This window comes from Papilio machaon, chromosome 3 (genome assembly GCF_912999745.1).
Source record: "Papilio machaon chromosome 3, ilPapMach1.1, whole genome shotgun sequence".
In the NCBI taxonomy this organism is placed as follows: Eukaryota; Metazoa; Arthropoda; class Insecta; order Lepidoptera; family Papilionidae; genus Papilio; species Papilio machaon.
Genome location: NC_059988.1, coordinates 3,815,839 through 3,838,299, shown reverse-complemented (window position 1 = coordinate 3,838,299; position 22,461 = coordinate 3,815,839). Strand labels below are relative to the sequence as shown.

Here is a 22,461-nt window from a genome sequence, read left to right as displayed (position 1 = left end):
TCTAAGCTACCTGCCCACCAATTTTCAGTCAAATCGATTCAGCCGTTCTTGAGTTATAAAAGGTGTAACTAACACAACTTTCTTTTATATATATAGATTTCTGTATGTTTTATTACTTTTTATTACGTACTGTTATAAATTTGGGCATTATAAAAAAGTTCAATTTTGCTTTTTTCTTTGCTTTAGATTACTTTTCTGAAATATAAATGTAATAGTTGTTACGGTCAACGTGAAGATTTGGTGATTTATCATATTACCTAAACATTATGTTACATGAGAACATATTTACTTGAAATTGTTAGAGCACAAAACTATTTGACAGTATGACAGGAAATATAAAATGAAAAACACATTTTTAATTTTCAATTTATTTACTTTGAAACATTTCATTAAACACTTTGCTCTTATATATAACTCAACAATATATCGGCTGAGATGTATTACCTTACAAAAAATATAATTATATCTTAATTAAATGCAAACTAACAAAACAAAAATATACTTTTTTTTAACAAATAAGTCAGTAAGTTGTGGGAACCTACTGATAGAGAACATTTTTTTTTAATATTTGAGGTTCATATCCATTGTTGGATTTAATGGATATCGACATCGATCAATATTTTTAATTTCTAGATAAAAAAAAACTGTTCTATAGTCCGGTCGCGGAGCAGGAAGAATTTCGTACAATGACCTCTTTATCTACTGACAGAGGTTCCAAACGTCTTTGTATTAAGTGCGGTTTACATGAATTATTTGAAAGTGAAAGAAAATTTACCAACTTATAAAATATAGTTATTACTATATAAATCATTTATTTAGATTTAATAATACAAGTAAAAATAAAAATCTAGACAAGTATCTAATAATAAAAAATCAAAAAACAGAATCTGATTCCTCTGTTTCGGAGTAACTGTTACTTTGCTCTATTGTTCAATTTCGAGAAGTGAAGAATTCATTTGCATAATATTTTAAAACCAAAAATTAATTATCGGAAAGCCGGCAATAAAATAGATGAATGCCTGCACTTCCGTCTTTCAAATATTCGTTTCGATTGTTCATTTCGAACTAACCAATAATTAACCTTTTCGGTAATCCTTCTAACGGAGCCCATAAAATTTTTATTATGCAAACAAACAAACTAAAGGTTTAGAATCCCTGAGGACGGCGGCCTTTGTTTCTGTGCGAGCGAGACTCATTGTATTTACGCGGGAGCGACAGAGACAGGTAATGCGAGTTCAATGTACGAAATTCTTCCTGCTCCGCGACCGGACTATAGTGTCCATATAAAAATATCCATTTAAATGTTACCTCTAGAAATTTTTGTAAATATAAAGTCTGGACAAAAACATTGGACAATAATAAAAATAACAGACTTTATCATACAATTTCTAATTAAATTATTTTTTTGTCATATTGAATGCTTTATTTGAGAATTAAATAATATTAGTAATATGTTTTTTTATAAAGAAAATTTCAAACACGCAAAAATTTAAACAACAAAGATCATGCGAGAGAAAACAAAGAAGACGTAAAGAAAACACATTGTTTTTTATTAAAATAATTAAAACAACTTCTATTTCGCATTAAGGTTTCGTCAATAATTAAAATGTACTTAAAAATACACTTAACAAAAGACAGATAAAAAAAATTAAATGGCGTCATCTAGTAAAGATTAAAACTATTAAAAACAAATTGAAAACAGTAAAAAAATATATCATTATAACAGTGTTATCATAACTTGAGTTTCTCCAACTCCTGCAGCAGCGTCTGCTCGCTGTCGATCTTCGCGAGCTGGTTCAGTTCGAGCGCTTTGCCGGCCGCCTTCTGCTGCTTTAATTTCTCAATGTCGCTTAATTTCTGTAATAATATTATAACAATCGTGTTGATTTTTTAATCATATTATCATGCTCTTGAATCTTATTTGATTGGACATTGTATAATATTGTTTAGAAGCATTGTCACTACTGTATAGTACACGGTATTTCATTTGGCACGTCGGAAACAAGGGTACTCATCAACTTGACGTGCCAACTCAAGTGTCGGGTACTCTTAAAACATAGATCATTAAGAAATATTCCAGTGTTTCTCAAAGTGGGCGATAACGCCCCCTTGGGGGCGTTTGAAACCAAGGAAGGGGCGATAAAGGGCCCAAAAAATGGGGGGGGCATTGAAATTAATTAAAGTAATGAAATTGTGGTTTTTAAGTTTTAGGGCTGAATACGAAATTAGGGGGCTCTGAAAAATAATTGATTTTCAAAGAGGGCAGTGAAAGAAATAAGTTTGACAATCACTGTTCTAGTACATGATGTATTTTCAAATATTTAAATTTATTTTATTTTGCACTTATCAAACTTGTCTCAAAGTAAGAATCGTTAATTTTTTTTAAATCATTACTTACTTATTTTTGTTACTTGTTTTTAATTGATACTTACTTTATTTAAGTTTTTAATCTTCTTATCCTTTTCCGGGTCCCCTGTAGAAGTGAAGGGTTGTTTCTGTAGTGGAGTGTGTGTGGGGGGGAGTGTAGCGGGGGGGAGTGTTGCGGTGGCGGGGCTGTGGTCAGCTGCGCGCTCCTCCGCCTTGCGCGCTTTGCGAGCCTCGCGTTTCTCTTTCTGCTTTATCGCTTGTTTGGATGGCGCAGCTGAACAAATAATCTTACTTAATATTATAAATGCGAATGTTTGGATGGATGGATGATCATTAGAATGTATCTCCAGAACGGTCTTGGTCTCCTATGATCCCGAAAATGTGTACGGTTTCTGTGGGATAACTTTGATTTTTATATTTGTTTGATGACTACGCAAAGATTTAAAACATCTTATTGAAATTTAGATATAGAAAATAGTTTCGAGTAAAAAATGAGATATTTTTCACTGCTTTTATTAATTCTAACACAGACGAAATCGCGGACAAAAGCTAGTAAGTTATAATTTTAACATTTACTTAGTCTTCTTTACTAAATCTACAAGTATTATGAAGGCTATATACATACCGTTGACATTTTGTCCTGGTCGATGAGGCTTCTCGTACTCGTGTAGGGTGAATGTGGAGGGCTTGTTCCTAGCGCCGGGCGGGCGGTACGCGGCCGCGGGCTTCGCGGGGGCCTCCTGTATACTCTTGGGAGGGACTTTGGACAGTTCGCTCTTTGGGAAGTTGCCCGTCTGCCAAGTTATCGATAGCAATACCTCCTTTTCTACACAAGCCCGCTTGTGCATTAAAGCACCCGTGTAGTGCCATATTTTATATCTGAAAATGACAATTAAACATTATGGTCAAATTTAGATTTCTTAGATAAAATAAAAAACAGCAAAAGTTGTGTGCCATTACCTATATGGTATGTGGCTTATCTATTTATTATTTCAACTATTTAAAGAATTACCACAGGTATTTAAAAAAAAGCCTAGTATTTTGGTTTAGCCATAAAATATGTTAATTTTGGCCATTGTTTGTTAAACGACATGTCATCTTATGAAGGAATACATACCCATTGCCAACAGTGAGTCGTGGGTAGGTTGTGGCGGTGATGAAGGTCTCGCCGCGCGGGTCCCACTGCAGGCAGGTGGTGTCGGGCGCGGAGCAGCCGCCCAGCTTGCGGCAGCCGCGCACATCCCACACCTCGATGTGACCAGTCGCTATGTTCCCGAACCCGCCCAACAGGACTAGTGATACCGAGTTATGGAAATATACCAGTTCGTATATGAAAGTCTAGAAGGGGGCTCGAACTTGTCCTTAGTTAGGAATAACTATGGGTTCAATCAGCCAAGCCGGGGTGGTGACAGCAGATTTTTATCGCAATAAAATTGAACTTTATGCAATTGAAACAAGGTTTAATTTTACTTTTCACGTATTTTTTATCAAGAGCAAACATAACCTGTTAATTGTGAAACAAAGAGACAAGAATAGAGCGAGTACATTTAAATTACAAAAATATTGAAGACCACGATAATCTCAAAAACATTTTTTTTTTCGGTGTTTTAAACAAGAAATTCTAGTTTTTCTTTTATTACTTTTATAAGTTTTTATGATACGCCTTATGTTTACCTGTTAACTAACCTTCAACTAAATCTGTATTACTTTCTCTTATTATAATATCTTCGAAAGTCACAATAATACAATTTTGAAAAGGATATTATTCCCTTCTGGTGGGAAGTATATAGCGTTCCAAGCGCCTGTGCCAAACTCAAAGAGTGCATCGCACTTGGCGTTGAAAAGCGTCGCTTTGGCGGGTGCATGCCCATACACACCCACCCATTCGTTCCAGTTTCCGGGATTCCATGCAATTGCATGGATTGGACCTTCTTTACCTATGTACAAAAAATATTCCACTCAAAAAAAAAAGAAACAAAAACACTGCAGTGAAAAAAAAAACAAATCAAATGGCACAAGAATCTTCATAATCTGTTGTTTAACTAAAAGGTACATGAGATCTATCTATATATATAAAAGAAAGTTGTGTTAGTTACGCCATTTATAACTCAAGAACGGCTGAATCGACCAGGAATAGGACATAGGATAATTTTTACCCCGTTTTCTTTTTTTCTTTTTTTATTCCGCGCGGACGGAGTCGCGGGTAAAAGCTAGTTGTGAATAAAAAACATTGACTTACTAAAACCGACATTCCCAGCATTGCCTTTAACATCACCATAAGAAAGTGTCTGCCTTCCGTAATACGAGCCACCAGTTTTATCCACCTAATAAAGAATAATTTAGAACTACAAAACTTTAAGACTAAGAGATTTTCAATGATTACAGAATTTTCTTCATGAGAGAAATTAATCACCTTAAATAATATTAAAACATGTTAAGGTAATATATAAAAAAAGCATATCTACATACATCTGTTTGTGTCATAGTGAAGACATTAGTTCCCCGTCTATTCCAGTAGAAGGTCGCCTTATCAGCCTGAAATGAGGATCTACTCAATATGGGTTCTTGTGATCCTGATTGTGGATATTTGTATACTCTCCACAATGACGGCTGACCTGACTTGCCTGGAAATTGACAAATATATTTTATAGAAAAAAGAATTGCAACAAATTTAAATTTTAGTATAGATACATAGAAAGTGTGATGCAACTGAGAATCTGAGAAGAAATTCAATGATATGTGTGAAGTCAACCAACCCGCACTGGGTCAGTATGGTTGACTATAGCCTAGTCACCCCTAACTTGGGGTAGGCTCCGAGCCCCTCAGTGGGGACGTATAGTGAGCTAATGATGAATGAATTATGACATAGAAAGCATTTGATATTATCAAACTGTTCATAAACAACTGTCTAAATTGTTTTTAAAAAAAATACTAACCTAATGTAAAAACAGAAAAGTAATAGTTTGGTGCAGGACTAGGAGACAAGCTAAAACATTTTAGTTTTTCAGCTTGATACTGATATTCATATCTTGTAAAATCTCCATCATGATATATCCATATTTTACCTCCAAATTGTATGGCAAATAATTTTTCATCGGATGACCATTGCGGTTCCCTGTATGGAAACATTTTTAGAGGTTATTAACTGTGGTACTGTAATTTATAGTTTTTCATACAGTTAACATTTATTTTACAAACCAGCCAGCTTGATGCTTTTGTACAAAACTTGCAAGTTTCTCCCCATTTGCCGATTTATAAATATGCATATTTGGTTTTCCCTGAAAAATATTATAATTATTTTTAATATTTACAAATATTATTCCACAATCAATTAATTCCACAATCATTGTTTACCTGTGGATCATCTTTAGTAATCAGGAACATTTCCCAAACGGCAAAATAATTATCCAAGGGGGAGAAAAACATATCCTTGACATTTCCATTGATTGTTGCAGCCACAGTCCAGTCAGCACATTTTATTATCTCAGCCCTGAAATACACCACTTTGTTAACATCCTACTATTTTAAACAGCAATTTGAACAATAACTATTTAAAAATGATGATAGAATTGTCAACTATAGTACATATACATAGTAATACTTACTTTTTATCAGTTCTATAAGCAAGATACGTGCCTTTGGGACTGTAAACTAAACTCCGAATGTTCGGCGTACTTTCATCCCTTAGAACTTTCTCTGTATAAGGTTCTTGAAATTCCACTAGGAAAAGATTTTTGTTGGTTAAGCCTGAAATCAAATGCCAATTGAAACCTTGTCGCAAAATTTAGGCCAAATATGGTAGTGATATGATGTGCTGCGAACATACCGGTAATATTCGGAGCTACACTCATTGTGTAAAAATTTACGTAAAACTATTCAACAGGATATTATTACACTTAGTAAATACTTCCCACATAACAGACTAACGCATATTTTGTTTCATTTTATTTCATCAATAGATTATTATCATACATGTGTTTTAGTTTATAACCCAAAGACACGACAGTACGTTTGTCAAAAACGTCAAAACAAAATGACATGGCCACCCAACCACATGTGGCGACTAGCCAGATAAAAAAAAATGTAAATCCTTGTGTTACTTGCAGAGTGGTTGGTTTGGTTAAATCATATCAGTCTTGGTTCAAAAAGTTTATTAACTATATTTTTAAATATTTTCCACAAATTATTTCCGTAATGACAATGTTTATCTCATATGCGGAATTTGAGAAAATCAGTATTACGAAGTAGTTACATACTCTTTGCTTTGGAGAAAATAACAAAATGGCGGAACGGGTCTTCTTGTTTTATTTTTGTTGTGATAATTTGCATTCGCAGATGAAGATAAAATATTAACACAAAAGCATTATAGTTATTTAAGGAAATTACTTGATCATTATCTTGAAGGTTTTATAAATCAATGTTCAGTACAAAATCGCAGCTTCGAAAGCGTACTCCAGAGAATGGTACAGATCGAGAAAGTTATTTATCACTTTTGGTAGATGAATACTTGAATTCAAGTTCTATTGGTATGTTTTTCAGCATATTTAATGAATATAATATAAAATATAATACATTTTACTCTAATAAATGTCGATACTCTTGTTTGCAGATGCGAAATGTCAAGTGTTGGCCAATTTAGCAAATTTTGCATACGATCCTATAAACTATTGCTTCATACGTGATGTAGGCGCGCTGGATATTTTTCTTTATGTTTTGAAGAATGAATCTAACCATAAACTGGTCAATTTCGCCTGTGGCGGTATTAGCAATCTATGTCTTGGTAAGCATTTTAAAAACAATTTGCAAACTTTTCCGTTACTACACTACCTGCGTCCTAAAAACAACCATTTCAACCTATTAAATTTCACAATATGAGATTTGTATAATGTGGATTGCGGAGGTTCGTTTGCCCACACTAAATGGAGGTCTATGATCTCTGCCTACACCTCTGGGTAACAGGCGTGAGTTTTGTGTGTATGTAATTTGTATAATAATTAGAACGCTCACATTTTAATGTTTTTTTTTTTTTTTGTAAGTAGACAAACATGGATTGCAATGTAACAAAAATGAAGTATGCCTAATGATGTGCTGTATTCCATTTCAGATCCTTTGAACACTACATATATCTTAGATTATGGTATATTGAAACTTGTGCCTCGCCTTTTAAAGTGTGATAACACAGATATATTGGCATCCACTTTATCTATTCTCATACAAATACATAATTCCTTGGGAAAGCCAGAGTTATTTAATACTGAGATAATTAAATGTACAGAAATTTTAAAATCAAGTGAAGAAAAAGTTGTTGCAAATTTAGCAACAATATTTCATCAAGATGTCTGTAAAATATCTTAAATATATGATTTATACACAACATATTTAAAGATATTGAAATTGAATATTGATATAAAAGAAGCAAAATGTTATCAAATAGATTTCCATATATTGCAATGAACAATAAAAATTATCAAAAGATTTGTAAATTACACACTTCAACTTTTAATAGCGTATCATTTAAAGCGGGTGATAAAATTCGTATACAGAAAACGCTTACACAAAAAGACTTGGACACTTTTTCAAACCTCACAAGTGATCATAATCATCTTCACAAAAATAATGGTAACAAACGGCCTATCGTACATGGCGCATTATTGAATGGTCTTGTAGCTGGACTCATTGGTACACATTTACCCGGCCCAGGTACAATTTTAGTATCTCAAACTATGAAATTTCCCAACAAATGTTTTGTTGGTGAAAAATTAACTATAAGTGTTGAGTTGGTTGATGTGAGAAAAATTTTAAAAGTGAAATTTTTTTGTGTCGTCGAAGAGGAAAAGAAGGTTGTGTTTGAAGGTGAGGCTAAACTTATATTAGCCAAAGACTATTGATATAGCTGTAACAGTTGTTTAATAATTTATTACAAAATCTAGCTTTTAAACTTTAACTAGTGATTGTATAAATTAAGGTTGATTAGTTACTGTGGATTTCCACTTCCAAAACTCTTGTAAAAACATATTATGTCCGTTTTTTGTGGCAGTGGAAATGTCTAATTACAGTTAAATTATGGCTGTATCACGGTAACTCATACTTTATGAATTAATTCCTGTCAATATCATTGTATAAGGAACGGTGATAAATAAAATATGTGCCAATAAAGTCACATTGCGTAATGTAAATAAAAAATATATAAAAAAATCATTCATTCATATATCATTTTATTAAATTATTTCTTGAATATGAAATGAAATAGAAATTTGACAGTTCTATGATATTTAAGTCAATAAATTAAGACTGATATTCTTACTTGCATTATTCAAAACAAACAGATGTGATACTTTCCATATTTTTCTTGTTTCAAGGTTATTAAAAATTACAAAAATTGGTTTATGATTTTTTTACGTAATAAAGTACAATGAAATATTAAAGTGAGCTATTTATAACAGATTCCAATGTACAAAAAACTATATTCAATAACATTTATTAGATTTTGTAATTTAGTTTTTAAAAAGTTGGTTTAAGAGTACAACTCATAACCTTTAACGATAATTATAAGAATAAAAATGATCATAATAATTGTAGCATTTTTTTTTTGTTATTTTTGTTTACATGCAGTATTAATATTATTTTAGTAGTATGTGTTATTTTTACTGTTTGTTAAGATTGTTTTATCATCCCTGTTTTGTTTATTGTAAAAAAATCGTTCTTTTCATATATCTTGGCGGCTCAAGGTCATCGGCGCGCTGCGTAATGTCCTCTCCCCGCATCCCGCAACACCCCGCTAAACCTAAACATGTTAATTAACTAAAATAAAACACTATTTTCGTTGTTGATCCAATTCAGACTTTATATATTTTTGTATATATTAAAAAGTAAACAATAGACAAAATAAATTAGAAAAAATATATCGTTCGATTTTTGGTTTGAATATATTCTTTTGTAACCTCTTTGCTAATCTTTGACACGTGTGTTCTGCGCAGTGAATCGCGCGAAGTTAACAGCCGCCAAGAAATTTGAAAACATTATACAATGGTTGAAATACCTACAACCAAGCAATAAGTTAGTGATCTAATAGTATTCTACTATTATTTTTAAATAACAATGTGCATGTCAACATTTTTCGAAAATTGCTAGAAGCTACTGATTTATTGCTTTTAGAGGCTGGTAGATTTAATTTAAATCTGAAATGTTTAATTTTGTTCTAATGTAATGCTAAGCATGATTAATTAAAAAATCATCTCTGCCCTTTATTTTGTCTATTTTAATACTGAACCTGAAAGACTTGATTTTCATAACAGACTGATGAAGAACTACGAAGATTTCGTCATCTAAGGCGTCGTGTACGTTTTAAGTCGAAAACTAAATACTTTTGAATAACAGTTGTTTAAATATTTTTAATGGGTACTAAGTCATTCGTATATTACCTACTCTATTATTTTCGATGACAATTCAAAGGGGTTCCTATCAATAATAAGTAGATAATAAAAAAACTATATCTCTAAAAGGCAGGTGTCGATTTTGTTCGGTTGCAATTTCACTGCCTTCGTAACGATTACTGCAAAATCCACTGACCCAGATTTCATGACATGATTGTCCTCATTTTCATTTTTATATCAATGACCCACAAACCTATATAAAAATAGTGTAGACCTAATTGACTTGTGATACTTACCAATGTGGCACTGTGTTAAGAGTTTAGAGCTTCGTTGACAATTAAGCCAATCGAATAATAATTGGGTTTGAATCTTGACTTTCGGGAATAAAATATTGCTAGCGATGTATAGGTACCCGTGTTAACATTAACACGGGTACCTGTTTTCATGTTAGGTACACTTTCATGTAAGAGAAGTTATTTATTTACATAAAAGTGATTAAAATAGATTTTACTGTTAATATTTTTTACAAATTAATATAAAAATTAACATTAATTACAAGTACAAGTAATTTTTGTTAATAAATAATGCACATTTTAGAGAGGGTATGAAATAGTTATTCCCGATACTGCAATGCGGGTGTTTCAGTTGCGGACTGGCGGGATTTATTTCGGAACTATGCACTAAAACCTCTGTACCATTTTTAGATTTTATATCTTCGGTTACTTTAGGTCGATTAGGCTGTGGTAAAAAAAAAATATGATTGTTGAAAATTACTACTTAATCTGTAGCGTTCAAATACGATTTTCTAACTCGCTTTATTGCTTTTAAGATTATCACCCAGTGGGTATCTATACGTAAAAGTAGGGACAGCAAATGGAGGACGATGATTTTTATTTAATTTAAACAAGTCATAAAACTTTTGTGATTAAATTAAAACACTGTATCTCTTGTCCAGAATTTTTATAAGAATACTTTGGTAAGGGTTTTTTATTAATATATTGAAGGATTGGCACACATTCCAAGAATATAGGTACTTGGGGCAATCGAGAGCTGAAGAAACATCAACACGAACGCGAGGTCCGTTTAGATAAATTGAGGATAAGGGGTGACCAAGGCTAGAGAAGCTTGATTGAATCAATCGAGTTACTAGCGTCTTCGTAATGGGCACGCATTTGTCTAGAACGTATTTAGGATTTGTACGAATCAAAGAATAAACTTGTAATTTTAGTTTCCAGAAATATATATATTTTAAATGGTAATTTAAAGATAGACACAGATTTACTCATTTATACATTTAATTTGTTAGCCGACTTATTTATTGTTCCTAATAAGATTGATTCGAAGACAAATATTCTTATAGTTTCCATTTGAATTAGAGCCTTTGACGAAAACGTTTTTGAAAATCATAAATTTTTGTACCGGTATAAAACATCATTCCACTTACAGAAATAGTGTCTCCGGAGTTAAATTCCTTTTGTCAGTTCCGGTACTTTACCTTGGAATAAAGCTGAAAAATCTGGCTTTTAGCATAGGTTTTATTTAGGCTCGACGCCAAGTTTGAACGTTTATAATAGAGTAACGTGACTTGGCAACATTCTACAGGAATCTGCTTTTAAGCTTCACCTATTTTGAAGAACCCACCTAGTGAGGTATTGAACAAAATATAATATTATTCAAAATGTATTCACTCATGTATAATAATTTAATCGACTTAAACATTAATTATGAAATTAAATGAATCATATAATAAGCCACAAATAGATAATCCTATGTTTGCAAATTTAAAACGCGATATCTTACTTCTTACTACTAATAAGTGCGAAAGTTAAGATGAATGAATGTTTGTTTGTTTTAAGAAATCTATGGAACGGCTTAATGGATCTTGATGAAATTTGGCACACATGTAGAACACAGTCTGGAAGAACACAGACTACTTATTACGATTTTTTCTAATTCCGCGTGGACGGAGTCACGCGCGGCAGCTAGTATATAATTATTCATATAATATTTAAGTAGAGTGATATTGCCGATTGAGCTTAGTTGTCTAGTGCTGGCGTAACTGTGTTTAAATGACAAATTAAACCAAAATATTTTGTAGTCTCTACTTATTAGGTACTAAGTCTACGCCAAAGTTAAAAGACGCGATAGCTTAAATAAATTATGTAAAAAATTCTCTGCCATTATAAATCACGGACTAATCCAACCTCAGTTAATCCAAAAGATCACGATCTATCGATAAGATAAGAAATAAATGTGTTAAATATTCGCTTTCTATTGTTACTTTATTTTTTTTATCTACCAACTATCCCGATAATGACCCGCCATCACGTACGAATCTTTATACTACAGTTGCACAAACTCACGTTCAATCAATACATTTATCTGAATCTGCATTTTTCGTTGTAAGATCAACAAATGCCATGCATTATATATTGTTAATTAGAGACGTTAAATTCATTACATGTTGATAAGTCATCCTGGTGATATCTAAGAGCGAGAACATATTTTTAAGGTTGATTTAGACTTAAGTACCGGTGAGTAAAAATGTTTTTTTAATTTAGAAATAAGTTACATTTCTTTAAACTTTTATGTTATCATATTTATCAAATCGAATACTTAGCCTAGTCATTTAAGAAAGCTATCTTTTTTCGATTCCCAGTTATAATCCTGTATTAATTTCGTTGCTATTGATAAAAAAGCGACGAACACTGTAAAATATGATTTAAATCACTGGAAAAAGTTAAGAAAAGAGTACTTTGTAACTTTTATCCTTATGTTTCAGGTACCATTTCTAAAAAATGGGTAATCTAGGCAAATGGGTATTGGTATTCGTTAGCCTGAGCTTAGCCGTGTCCACCGATGGCTGGAGGAAACTAAAACGGAGTCAGGACCAGAGCATTAGAGCAACTGAAGAACAATATGATGAGGATACCGGCGAAGTAAGTAAAGCCCTAAATATATTGCCATATTATTTTTTTAATATTACTAAAATAATCTTTGTTTTCCAGCTAGAGCCGTGTCAGTGCGGCGTGTTCATGTCTCTGCAGGTAGGTGTGCGGGAGGGGCGACGAGGGCGACCGCGGGGCCCCCCGACCGGGGAGCCGGTGGTGACATACGACACCGACGCACCCAGTCTGCCTTGCAGCAGTGGCCACAAGCACTGCATCAGCAAGTGTCTTGATGTGGTGAGTGGTACTAATGTTGATGAAGTGAACGTGATTATTCGTAATTTTATGCTATTTCTAGCTCTAACATACCTATTGTATAGAAGATAAATAGGCATATCAAATGGTACATGATGAGAGATATTTGAAAGACGAATGCATTGTCAGAAGTCATAATTGTGAATGTTAAAGTCTCCTAGCATTTAAAAACCAAATAGGATTTAGCACCGGTACAATTTTGGTACATATATTGACACTTTTGTTTTGAATTTTAATGATTTATGTTTATTTCAGATATTAAAATATTTACCGAAAGCCGGTCCTGTGATATGCGGTGCGGTAGAAAGAGATGTTCACAGAGAGAAGGCTTTCCTTTTCATCAAGAATTGCGGCGATGAATGGACTCCAACTCATTTCTCTGCTGGCAAAGAGTTCTGCTGCAAAGATGGACAGCATATTAAATGCTAAGATGACACGTTTTAGTGATAAAAAAGTGAACTAGAAGTTAAAGGGAAATACTTCTACTTGCACTTGTGTTAAAAAACACTATTGTGATAAAAGCGTGAAGTGTAACTAAACAGAAAAGACTATATCTAAGATTCTGGACATGGAGACATAGATAATTGAATATAGATTTATTTTTGCTTCTGAGATTAATTTAAGATAGCATGTACCGAGTAGAAAATGTATTTGTATGTTCTCTGTGGTTTGTTTCCTATCTAGTCTGAAGTAGGAAATCTTATATACCAAATAAATAAAATTTTTTATATTTTGTATTGTTTCACTCATTTTTAAATTTTTATTAATAACCCAGTCAAATTAAGCCAAATTCATATAGTAGTTACATTAATTCGCGTAGAGTTGAAAATTGGTAGGAATGTTTAGGACACTATTAGAACTCTATATAAAACTTGAAATCGAAAAGTTCCTATCGATTTAGAAAAAAACTATTCAAGGTCACATACTGCACATAACGGCCGTAACATTGGTCATAAAAAAATAACATGTTCGAAATTTAAAAAAGAATGCAGTGACTATAAATAATCGCATACTTTAAAAATATCGAAGGACTGTTCTCAAAGTTTTATAATCAACTAGCTATTCTAGCCCGCGATTCTGTCTGAATGGAATGGAAAAACTTAATAAGTAGCTTATTATATGTTCTTCCAAACTATGCTCTGCATCTGTGCCAAATTTCATCAAGATCCGTTGCGTTATGCCGTTCCGGAGATTTCTTCTAACGTATATCTATCCATCCATTTAAACTTTGGTATTTTTAATATTATAAACAACATTGTAATGCAGTTTTATAACAGTTATTTTCCTTCCCAAAAAGTAACATAGGTGGGAATTATACAAAGCAATGATTTACATACATAGTGGTCAAGCTAACGGCAACGTAAAAATATTCTGTGTTTGTTGACTTAATAAAGAGATGGCGCTGTAGGATTCACTCAGTCCAATATTTTTTTTTATTTCATTATCTTGAATTTCAATTAAAATAAAAACGTTTTTTAAATAACATTATCAATAAAATTAATTAGCGCACATTTGAAAATATAAATTATATTTTTCCAAAAATGTCTAAAACTGAAACCTATAAGGTTAGAGCCTTGCAAGATTTCAGATTTTTTAAAGTACATACATTTAACTTTAGACATGGCCCAGTTACGAATGTATATAGAGCAAATTGATAAGATAGGGACCACAGCATGTCTTACGACAGACATGTGCTCGCAAGTTTTTAACAACTCTTGTAAACACAATTTGGTTTTTAGCTTTATTAATGGTTAGAGTAACTTCTAGCCACTTAAATAAACTAATTTACCGGAAAAGTAAACAGCACAAATAGATGAAGAGTCGCGCAATTGCAAGTTTATTTTATAAATATCGCTTCAATGTGGTAAAAACTATTATCAATTGTGAAGAGACTTATTCTTCACATTTTATTATACTTTTATGACTTTCTATTAGTTTAATATTATGATAACAATCTACACTAGATTATATGAAGTGTAACAATAAAATTCTTGTTCAGTATCTACATGACTCCCGTGCACAAATTAATAACAATGTGACATGCATTGAAGGATTATTATATATGTGGGATACGAAGAAAAACAACAAAATAAATATCTTAATAAATATATGTCATATATATATTTCATATTTAACTTCATTAATCGTTAATTAAAAAGTTAACATCGCGATTTATTAAAACGTTATTTTCGAACCTATGATGCTACATAATTCCATAAGTTTTCGGTAATGAATAAAACAGACTTTGAACTGATACGATTCTAGGTTTTATTTATTTATTGTATCTCGGGTGACAAAGAGAAAATGCCTGCTAAACCATAAAATAAATATAAAGACAGGTGGCTTGGAATTATGTTTCTCTCAATAAAATCCAATGTTTATTTACTGCTTACAACACACTGATTACAAGCTCCTGTATCACTTATACTCTGTTTTATAGTGTGTGAGTGAAAATGGAACATACTGTTGTTTAAAAAAATTGTAATGAAATGGTATTACGAAGTTTGACAAATTCACGATAAAGATAAAGCACTGTGTTATCACAAAGCAAAGAGTTAATTTTCAGCGTATAAAATGTATAATTTTATCGCCTACGCGCAATGCCAATAAACAAATTTATCCCTACAAAAATACATTGCAGGGTACAGAACAGAGATATTCTTAGAGCGCTCAGTAAGTTGTCCTATATACCGGGGCGACGCGACAAGGAGTGCCTTATCCGTCGACCCGGTTCCACTCTATTATGGTGTCAATGGAGTTTCCTTATCAAGGACTAGTGTTATACGCGCGGCGGGTACCTAGCTGACAGGCGAGGGGCGGAGCGCGGCGCGGGCGGCGGCTGACCCGGATCGCGCAGGGTGAACAACCCCGACACGTGCCACTTTCTAAAAAGAAACGTGCGTCGCCCGCGCATCCTTGCATGGACGACTGGATCACCATCTTTCACTGGCTACTACGAGACATCTTCAACGTTTATGTTAGAAAAAAACTTATCAGTGTCTATGATAGATCCATAGACGTATTAGTTTGGCGTAATTATTTGGCGCGAAATTCATTGAAATTCGTAAGGAACGCAGAATATACAATCTTATTTTACCTACTCGAAGGATGGTGATGTAGATATATAATATTTGATATTTATCGGATATTTTGTTTGAATAAAATTGTTTTTTATGAAGGCAATTTATTTCCGCGCGACGATACAAATAAGGTGAATGTAGTGATAGATGACATCACTCGTAGAGAACTTATAAAAGCACCTTAAGCGTGGGAAAGTCTATTTATAGAAGCGGAGAGCTACTCTTGCGTCCCTCAAATCATATAACCTATTCAAACATCAACGTTAAAACATGGCTTGAATAATCAATCCAGTGTTCACAAGCTATTTGGCATTGATTTTTAAGACAACATCGAAGTCTAACGGTCAATGTACCCACGTGTCCTCCCTCACGTCGTTCATTTAATTCCCAGTTGTACAAAATACATAATAAAAATGTATTTCCGTATTTTATTTAGCCATCTCTGAAGTAATTTGTTGTTTCAGTGTAAAACATGTATGAAAAAGAGGTTGGACTCTTTACAATCTGCATGTGACACGTGATTTCAAATGCGTTTGCAATGTTGCAGACCTTCGTACACTGGCCGGGGACGGGCAGTGCGAGGCAGGGATGCGGTGTGACAATCCTACAACTACAATGGGTGTGTTAAGTCACCGTTCCCCGAATTGAGGTGTAGAGGGAGCGGGCGCGGGCGCAGGCGCGGGCCGGGCGCATGACCCCGCGCTGCGCACGTAATGTCGCGTTATTGTAATGCGTTGCGCAACACTACCCCGTCCCCTGCCGCGCCTGCGCCCCGCTCGTCCTCCGCCCCCCTCCCCGGCTCACTTCGCCGTAGCCTCGCTGTCTAACACTGAATGTGCCTGTTCGAATTGTCCGAGTTCAAGGAACAGGCCAGTCCTCTTTGATTATTGATTAGTGTATCAATTTTCGTCCGTACGTTCTTTATTTCATAATAATCAGTATCACACAAGCTTTGGCTTTAGCTAATGTTGATTTGTAGATGTTACATTTCAAAACAAAGCACAAATCAAACTGGCAGTGCATGACATAGTAGTCAAGTAGAGAAATCATTTTTGAAGGACGAAATGTTCATAAAGCTTGGAAAGTACCATAAGAAGGCGAGGAAACCGTATTGATTACGATTTAGTCATTGAGCATAGAGGTCATTGAAACCTTTGAGAGTTAAGTGGTACTAGCGGTGGTACCGGGGTCGATTGCAACGCTCTATGGAATGCTTTTGACTTGGATACTGACGTAATGCTTTAACATTTTTCTTGTCTGATTGATTTTATTGATATTAGACATCTATTACAGCTTTTTGACAATGTAATCGAATGCTCGAGGTGACGATAAACAGCCTTACGTTCTCTATAAGCTCTTTTTAACACCTCCTCTGAAAGTTTAATCAGGGTTTAGTAAAGTACGAACAGCTTTTGCTCGTCCTGTATCATCTATCCATTTACCATCTATCTTGTTAAAAAATCAAAAGAAACAATGTAATACGATTTTTTTGCCCTTTGTCTTTATCTCTCATAATTCCTTGATAATGGTCTTTGTTCAGATAATCCGACTCTTTTTATTAAGAAAAAAAAATCTTTACTATTTTAAGTTAAATATAAAACAATCTGTACCTTAGAGCGCATGTAGGCATTTTGTATGTAGCTCTCAGTTTTACGGAAAACTATAAAATGCATACACGGACGTTTTCCTAGAGCGAGCGGCCGCTGCGGGGCCAGCGTGGGGTATTGAGGGGGACGGGAGGGGCGCGGGGCCAGTCGACATACTTTCTGAAGGGCTCTAAAACTCCGTCTTTTGTGGGCACCTTTATGAGCCATCTATTCGTGGGCCTTTGATTTATCACGAACAGTTAAGACCAGTATATTTTAGCTCCAACCCGTCTTGTTAATGTATCCGTGTAATGAATAAAATAATCATTACGTTTGCCAGTTTCCGTTTCTATTTATTTAAAATATGGCAGCATTTTTCACGAAAGTTGTCTTTTAAATCGAGAATAGGCTAATGTCGTTCTACGGCAACGCCATCTAGTGAATTATAAGAACGGCTTGAGTTGCACCTTGCATTCAATCTACTAAGTTAAAGCCTAGAACGTTTATATGACGTTTAATTTTGGAATGGAAGTATGCTAATAATTATCTAATTAGAACGATAATAATTTCAACATTGAATGAAACTGCATAGTAATAATATCACCACTACATTGAATGCAGTTGCGGTATCACAGAGGTCATGGATTCGGATCTAAGAAACATACTGCTCGTGCACAAATACATGAGATTTGATTCAGCTAACGTAACAGCTTTTGTTTTGTTCAAATCACTGATAACAGTACAGTACAATTTAAGCTAATTAAAGAGCATGCTATTTATCTTCGTTGCTTGTTGTAAGGATGAACGTGGGAAGTCGAGATGCATGCGAAGTGATGATATAGATGATGTAAACAAAACTTTTTAATATTTGTAATCACAGTCCAAAGCGTATATAAGAAGGAAGGAAACAACAACGGTTAGAGCTAACGTACTGTCAGGCGCACAAGAACCTTTTAATATCTCTTACCGTTCCCCATCTACCAACAATGTGTCATTATTGCACAACCAGTTACTAAGATCCGTCTCTCCCCCCGCATTTTATATTAACTTGGCGACAAAGATGCATCGTCATACTTTGTCAGATATCATGTTACGGTGGTCGGTGTCATTGATAGTCGATATCTCCGGCCCGCCCGTTGCTCTAGCGTTCACAACTTTTTGCCAGCAAATGGAAACTGCGGCGACAGTAGGATAAATCGAGGCCAACATACCCGAGCTAAACTCAGATATTATGCCTACAAATGACTGATGAACGTCGATTACATATGTGAATGGAGAAAATTTCAATCAACATTATAACCTAAATCTTACTAATATTATAAATGTTTGAATGGATGGATAGATGGATGGATGTTTGTTAGAAGGTATCTGCATAAAACGACTCGACGGATCTCTATACAATTTGGCATAGATGTAGAACGTAGTCTAGAAGAAAGAACACATAGGCTACTAAATGAAGTTTTAAAATTCCGCGCGGACGGAGTCGCGGGTGTCAGCTAGTGTTACATTCAACAAATCCATAATAAATATTAGTAATTAATTATAATAATTTCCTTTTATTAATAAACTGTTTTTTTTTTTCTAAATAGAGAAATTTAATGTTTCTTTTAGTAGTTTTTTTTGAGGTCCTTTTCCATTTTTATACCATAAAATATTTATAATGTTTTAGAACGGTTTTCAAGTATATTCATAATTGATATATAGGTACAGTTACTAAATAATAAACCTGAAGAAAAAGTCTCAGTATTTGATAATTCTGTAGGAATGGCATAAACGAAAGCTAAACTTGACTAAACCTTCAAAAACACAAGAAACACGTTATAAATTTCCTAATTCAAACTGTACTGGATAGCCGAGGGTACTGCCCGTGGAACTATGAACAAGGAATGCAAGATTACGCAACCGCACGAGGGAGACGTAAAAACTTATATTTTATTGTAGAGAGGCTCCACAGAACGCCCGCTTGGAGATAAAACTATGTGTGGGTGATGGTGTCATTCATAATGATGGGTCGACTTCGAGCCTTACACAGTGGGAGGAGGTACAATACCTAAGATAATATTCTACTTGTAACCAAAACTTTGTATGAATAAAAAAATTAAAGCTTAATTTCACATATTGTAACTAACTGCTAAAAATATTGCTAATTCAGTTTTTTCAAGAGGGATGCCGATATGTTTTCTTACGATTGTTTCGGCAATAGAAACGTTAGTTCGGTTATAAAATGCAAGACGTATTATGACTTTTAAATCAGTTTTAAATTGTTAATTATATTAAATATACTAAATCTGGTGGAGAACTATTTATGAATAAATAACTGCGCATAAAAATGAGATAAAACTAATAGTAAAATACATAATATTTATATAAACATACAATTATCGTTTTGTGTCGATTTACCGTTTGACAACACGACACTTAGGGAGTGTTTGTTACTAAGTAACATCGTGCTAGTGATGTGGATACTTCCATAGTTGTCGATATTGTCGACATCTAATATATAAAATTCTCGTGTCACAGTTTTCGTTCCCATACTCCTCCGAAACGGATTGACCGATTCTCATGAAATTTTGTGAGCATATTCAGTAGGTCTGAGAATCGGCCAACATCTATTTTTCATTTTTTTTTAACTGCGCGCGGACGGAGTCGCGGGCGACAGCTAGTCTAATATATAAAATTCTCGTGTCACAGTTTTCGTTCCCGTACTCCTCCGAAACGGCTCGACCGATTCTCATGAAATTTTGTGAGCATATTCAGTAGGTCTGAGAATCGGCCAACATCTATTTTTCATTTTTTTTAAACTGCGCGCGGACGGAGTCGCGGGCGACAGATAGTAATGTATAACATTTTGAATTGTGTACTAATTTATGATCGATTATTGAAATGATAGTAACATTTGTAAGTAAGTATTTGTTGCAAATATTTATAAAATTGCAAATATTTGTTATTCCCTTAAAAGTAAGATTTTAAAATATAATTGTTTTTTAACATGCTGACATGCTGCAGTTTGTAGACATGACATCTACAGCATAATTATGTATAAACTTAATCCAAAGTTAAGAAAACTTGTGACACAAGATGATAATATCGATATCATACAAAACATAATCAAAGCACATCACTATTAACAAGTCGTTGGACCTGCGAAGGTCGAGGCCCGCCCACTTCGTAACTCATATTGACGCCGCGCTACCAGTGTACTTGCGAATGGATGGCTCCGGATGAAAACGTATTGCTTGTGCTTTTATTCTTACCATCACAAAATCTAATATTATCAGCTAAAAAACTAAAAAAAAACCGTATAACCCGCAGTGGAAGTATACAAATCAAATGACACCTTACTTCTCAACATTTGTTCAGGATTTTAATCTCCGTCCGGTCACAATAGACTTCACACAATATGTACTTGCAAACACATATAAACAAACTGACATACGTGCCAAAAAATGAGTATTAGTAGTCAGTACCAAAGTACTTATTTTTTCATATCTACTTCAGTTTTTTCTTATTAAACCCTTGCAACATCTCCCTCAATATCAAGTGAGTATTACTCTTTTGGTTCATTGTTTTTTTTGAATTATCTACTTGACATTGTAAGTACTACTTAGGAGCTATTGTAGTTATGAAGGATTAAAAAATAAATGATGAATGGAGTGCAGTATACGTTACCTTAAGGGTTAAACTTGAAGGAAAATGTTATATGACCTTGTTATTCTAGTATACGTATATTATGCTTTTTTATATCTAACTTCACCCACCGATAATACCTGATGTTGAATGGTGGCGTGAATTTAAAACAATTAACATTGACTTCTAGAGGCAACTCAAAACATAAACCATTAGATCACGATTCGAATAATCAGTTACATTAAGTATTTTAAATTCAAAAGGGACATTGAATTATGATGTTGCGTCAGAAACCTATGATCAATAACAAAGTAATTATAAACAAAGTGGCTAAGTCGATATAAACCGGTGTGTCAACGTAGAAGACATCAATTTTATCTGTTGTAATTATATCACCAATACTGTAATTGCTGTGAATAATAAAGGGACATGAAACTTAGAAGCAGATGATGATATCAATCTTATTCCTAACATGTACTAAACTTCGCGAAGTCCTCAAAATAAACACTCGCCCTGAAGATGGATCCTCGACGGGTCCGAAACTAGTCGGTGCCGTCACCGGACGATCACACATTCAACAGTGGTAGACGCCAGCAACAACATCAGTTGCACGAATTGGCCGGCTCACCTGGTGAAATACCACGACCACACAGTGGTGAAATACCACGACCACACAAATACGATGACACCCTTTTTCTTATAAGGAAAGGATGGGAAGGGGAGGTGGATTTGATGGAGGAGTGTGGCATAGAAAGGTTAAATGTTCTCTTTTTGTGCGTCTCCTCCTTCGTCTATTGAGGGTAGGCAACGCATTTACAATTGCGAATGTCTATGGGCAGAGGTCGCTCCGCCATTTCGGCGAATTCATGTGGCCGCTTGCTTGTTTGCCACTTTGTAATATAAAAAAAACACGTGAGTTAAGCCGTTAATTAATTAATGTACTACATTATTATATTATTATATAACAAGTTTGTTTAACGCTGTCCACAAACTATAAGCACCATAAATAAAAGGAGGATTCGCTAACCGTAATTTTTGCATTGTGAAGAACAGAATAATATTAAAGTAGGAATATGTGTTCACAGATTATATCACCCTGAACGATGAGTCACTGTTCAATGCTGCCACAGCCACCTAACAAAGATCACAAGACCTTTACTAGTGCTTGTTTCGCCTACTTAGCTATGTTGTGTGTGTCACAACCTTGGCATTCAAATTTAATCGT

The 22,461-nt window shown here is 34.1% G+C and overlaps 3 protein-coding genes across 3 annotated transcripts; 2 read left to right on the top strand and 1 right to left on the bottom strand.

Annotated features, from left to right (window-relative positions):
• Positions 1 to 1,659: 1,659 nt before the first annotated feature.
• Positions 1,660 to 6,384, bottom strand: LOC106712313 (eukaryotic translation initiation factor 2A). The gene is made up of 12 exons (XM_014504825.2): positions 6,194 to 6,384; positions 5,973 to 6,114; positions 5,722 to 5,857; positions 5,566 to 5,645; positions 5,304 to 5,482; positions 4,837 to 4,991; positions 4,607 to 4,691; positions 4,131 to 4,304; positions 3,485 to 3,662; positions 2,993 to 3,246; positions 2,433 to 2,641; positions 1,660 to 1,857 (listed from the first exon to the last, which is right to left on the bottom strand). Exons 1-12 carry the CDS (start codon positions 6,216 to 6,218, stop codon positions 1,732 to 1,734), a joined length of 1,743 nt encoding a protein of 580 aa, XP_014360311.2. The 5' UTR covers positions 6,219 to 6,384; the 3' UTR covers positions 1,660 to 1,731.
• Positions 6,385 to 6,569: 185 nt separating this feature from the next.
• On the top strand, positions 6,570 to 7,746 carry LOC106712360 (armadillo repeat-containing protein 7). The gene is made up of 3 exons (XM_014504879.2): positions 6,570 to 6,893; positions 6,977 to 7,147; positions 7,472 to 7,746. Exons 1-3 carry the CDS (start codon positions 6,785 to 6,787, stop codon positions 7,720 to 7,722), a joined length of 531 nt encoding a protein of 176 aa, XP_014360365.2. The 5' UTR covers positions 6,570 to 6,784; the 3' UTR covers positions 7,723 to 7,746.
• Positions 7,747 to 11,865: 4,119 nt separating this feature from the next.
• LOC106712256 (follicle cell protein 3C-1) lies at positions 11,866 to 13,418 on the top strand. The gene is made up of 4 exons (XM_045686490.1): positions 11,866 to 12,274; positions 12,523 to 12,679; positions 12,749 to 12,925; positions 13,199 to 13,418. The coding sequence occupies exons 2-4, from the start codon at positions 12,539 to 12,541 to the stop codon at positions 13,370 to 13,372; spliced, it is 492 nt and encodes a 163-aa protein (XP_045542446.1). The 5' UTR covers positions 11,866 to 12,274; positions 12,523 to 12,538; the 3' UTR covers positions 13,373 to 13,418.
• Positions 13,419 to 22,461: the final 9,043 nt, after the last annotated feature.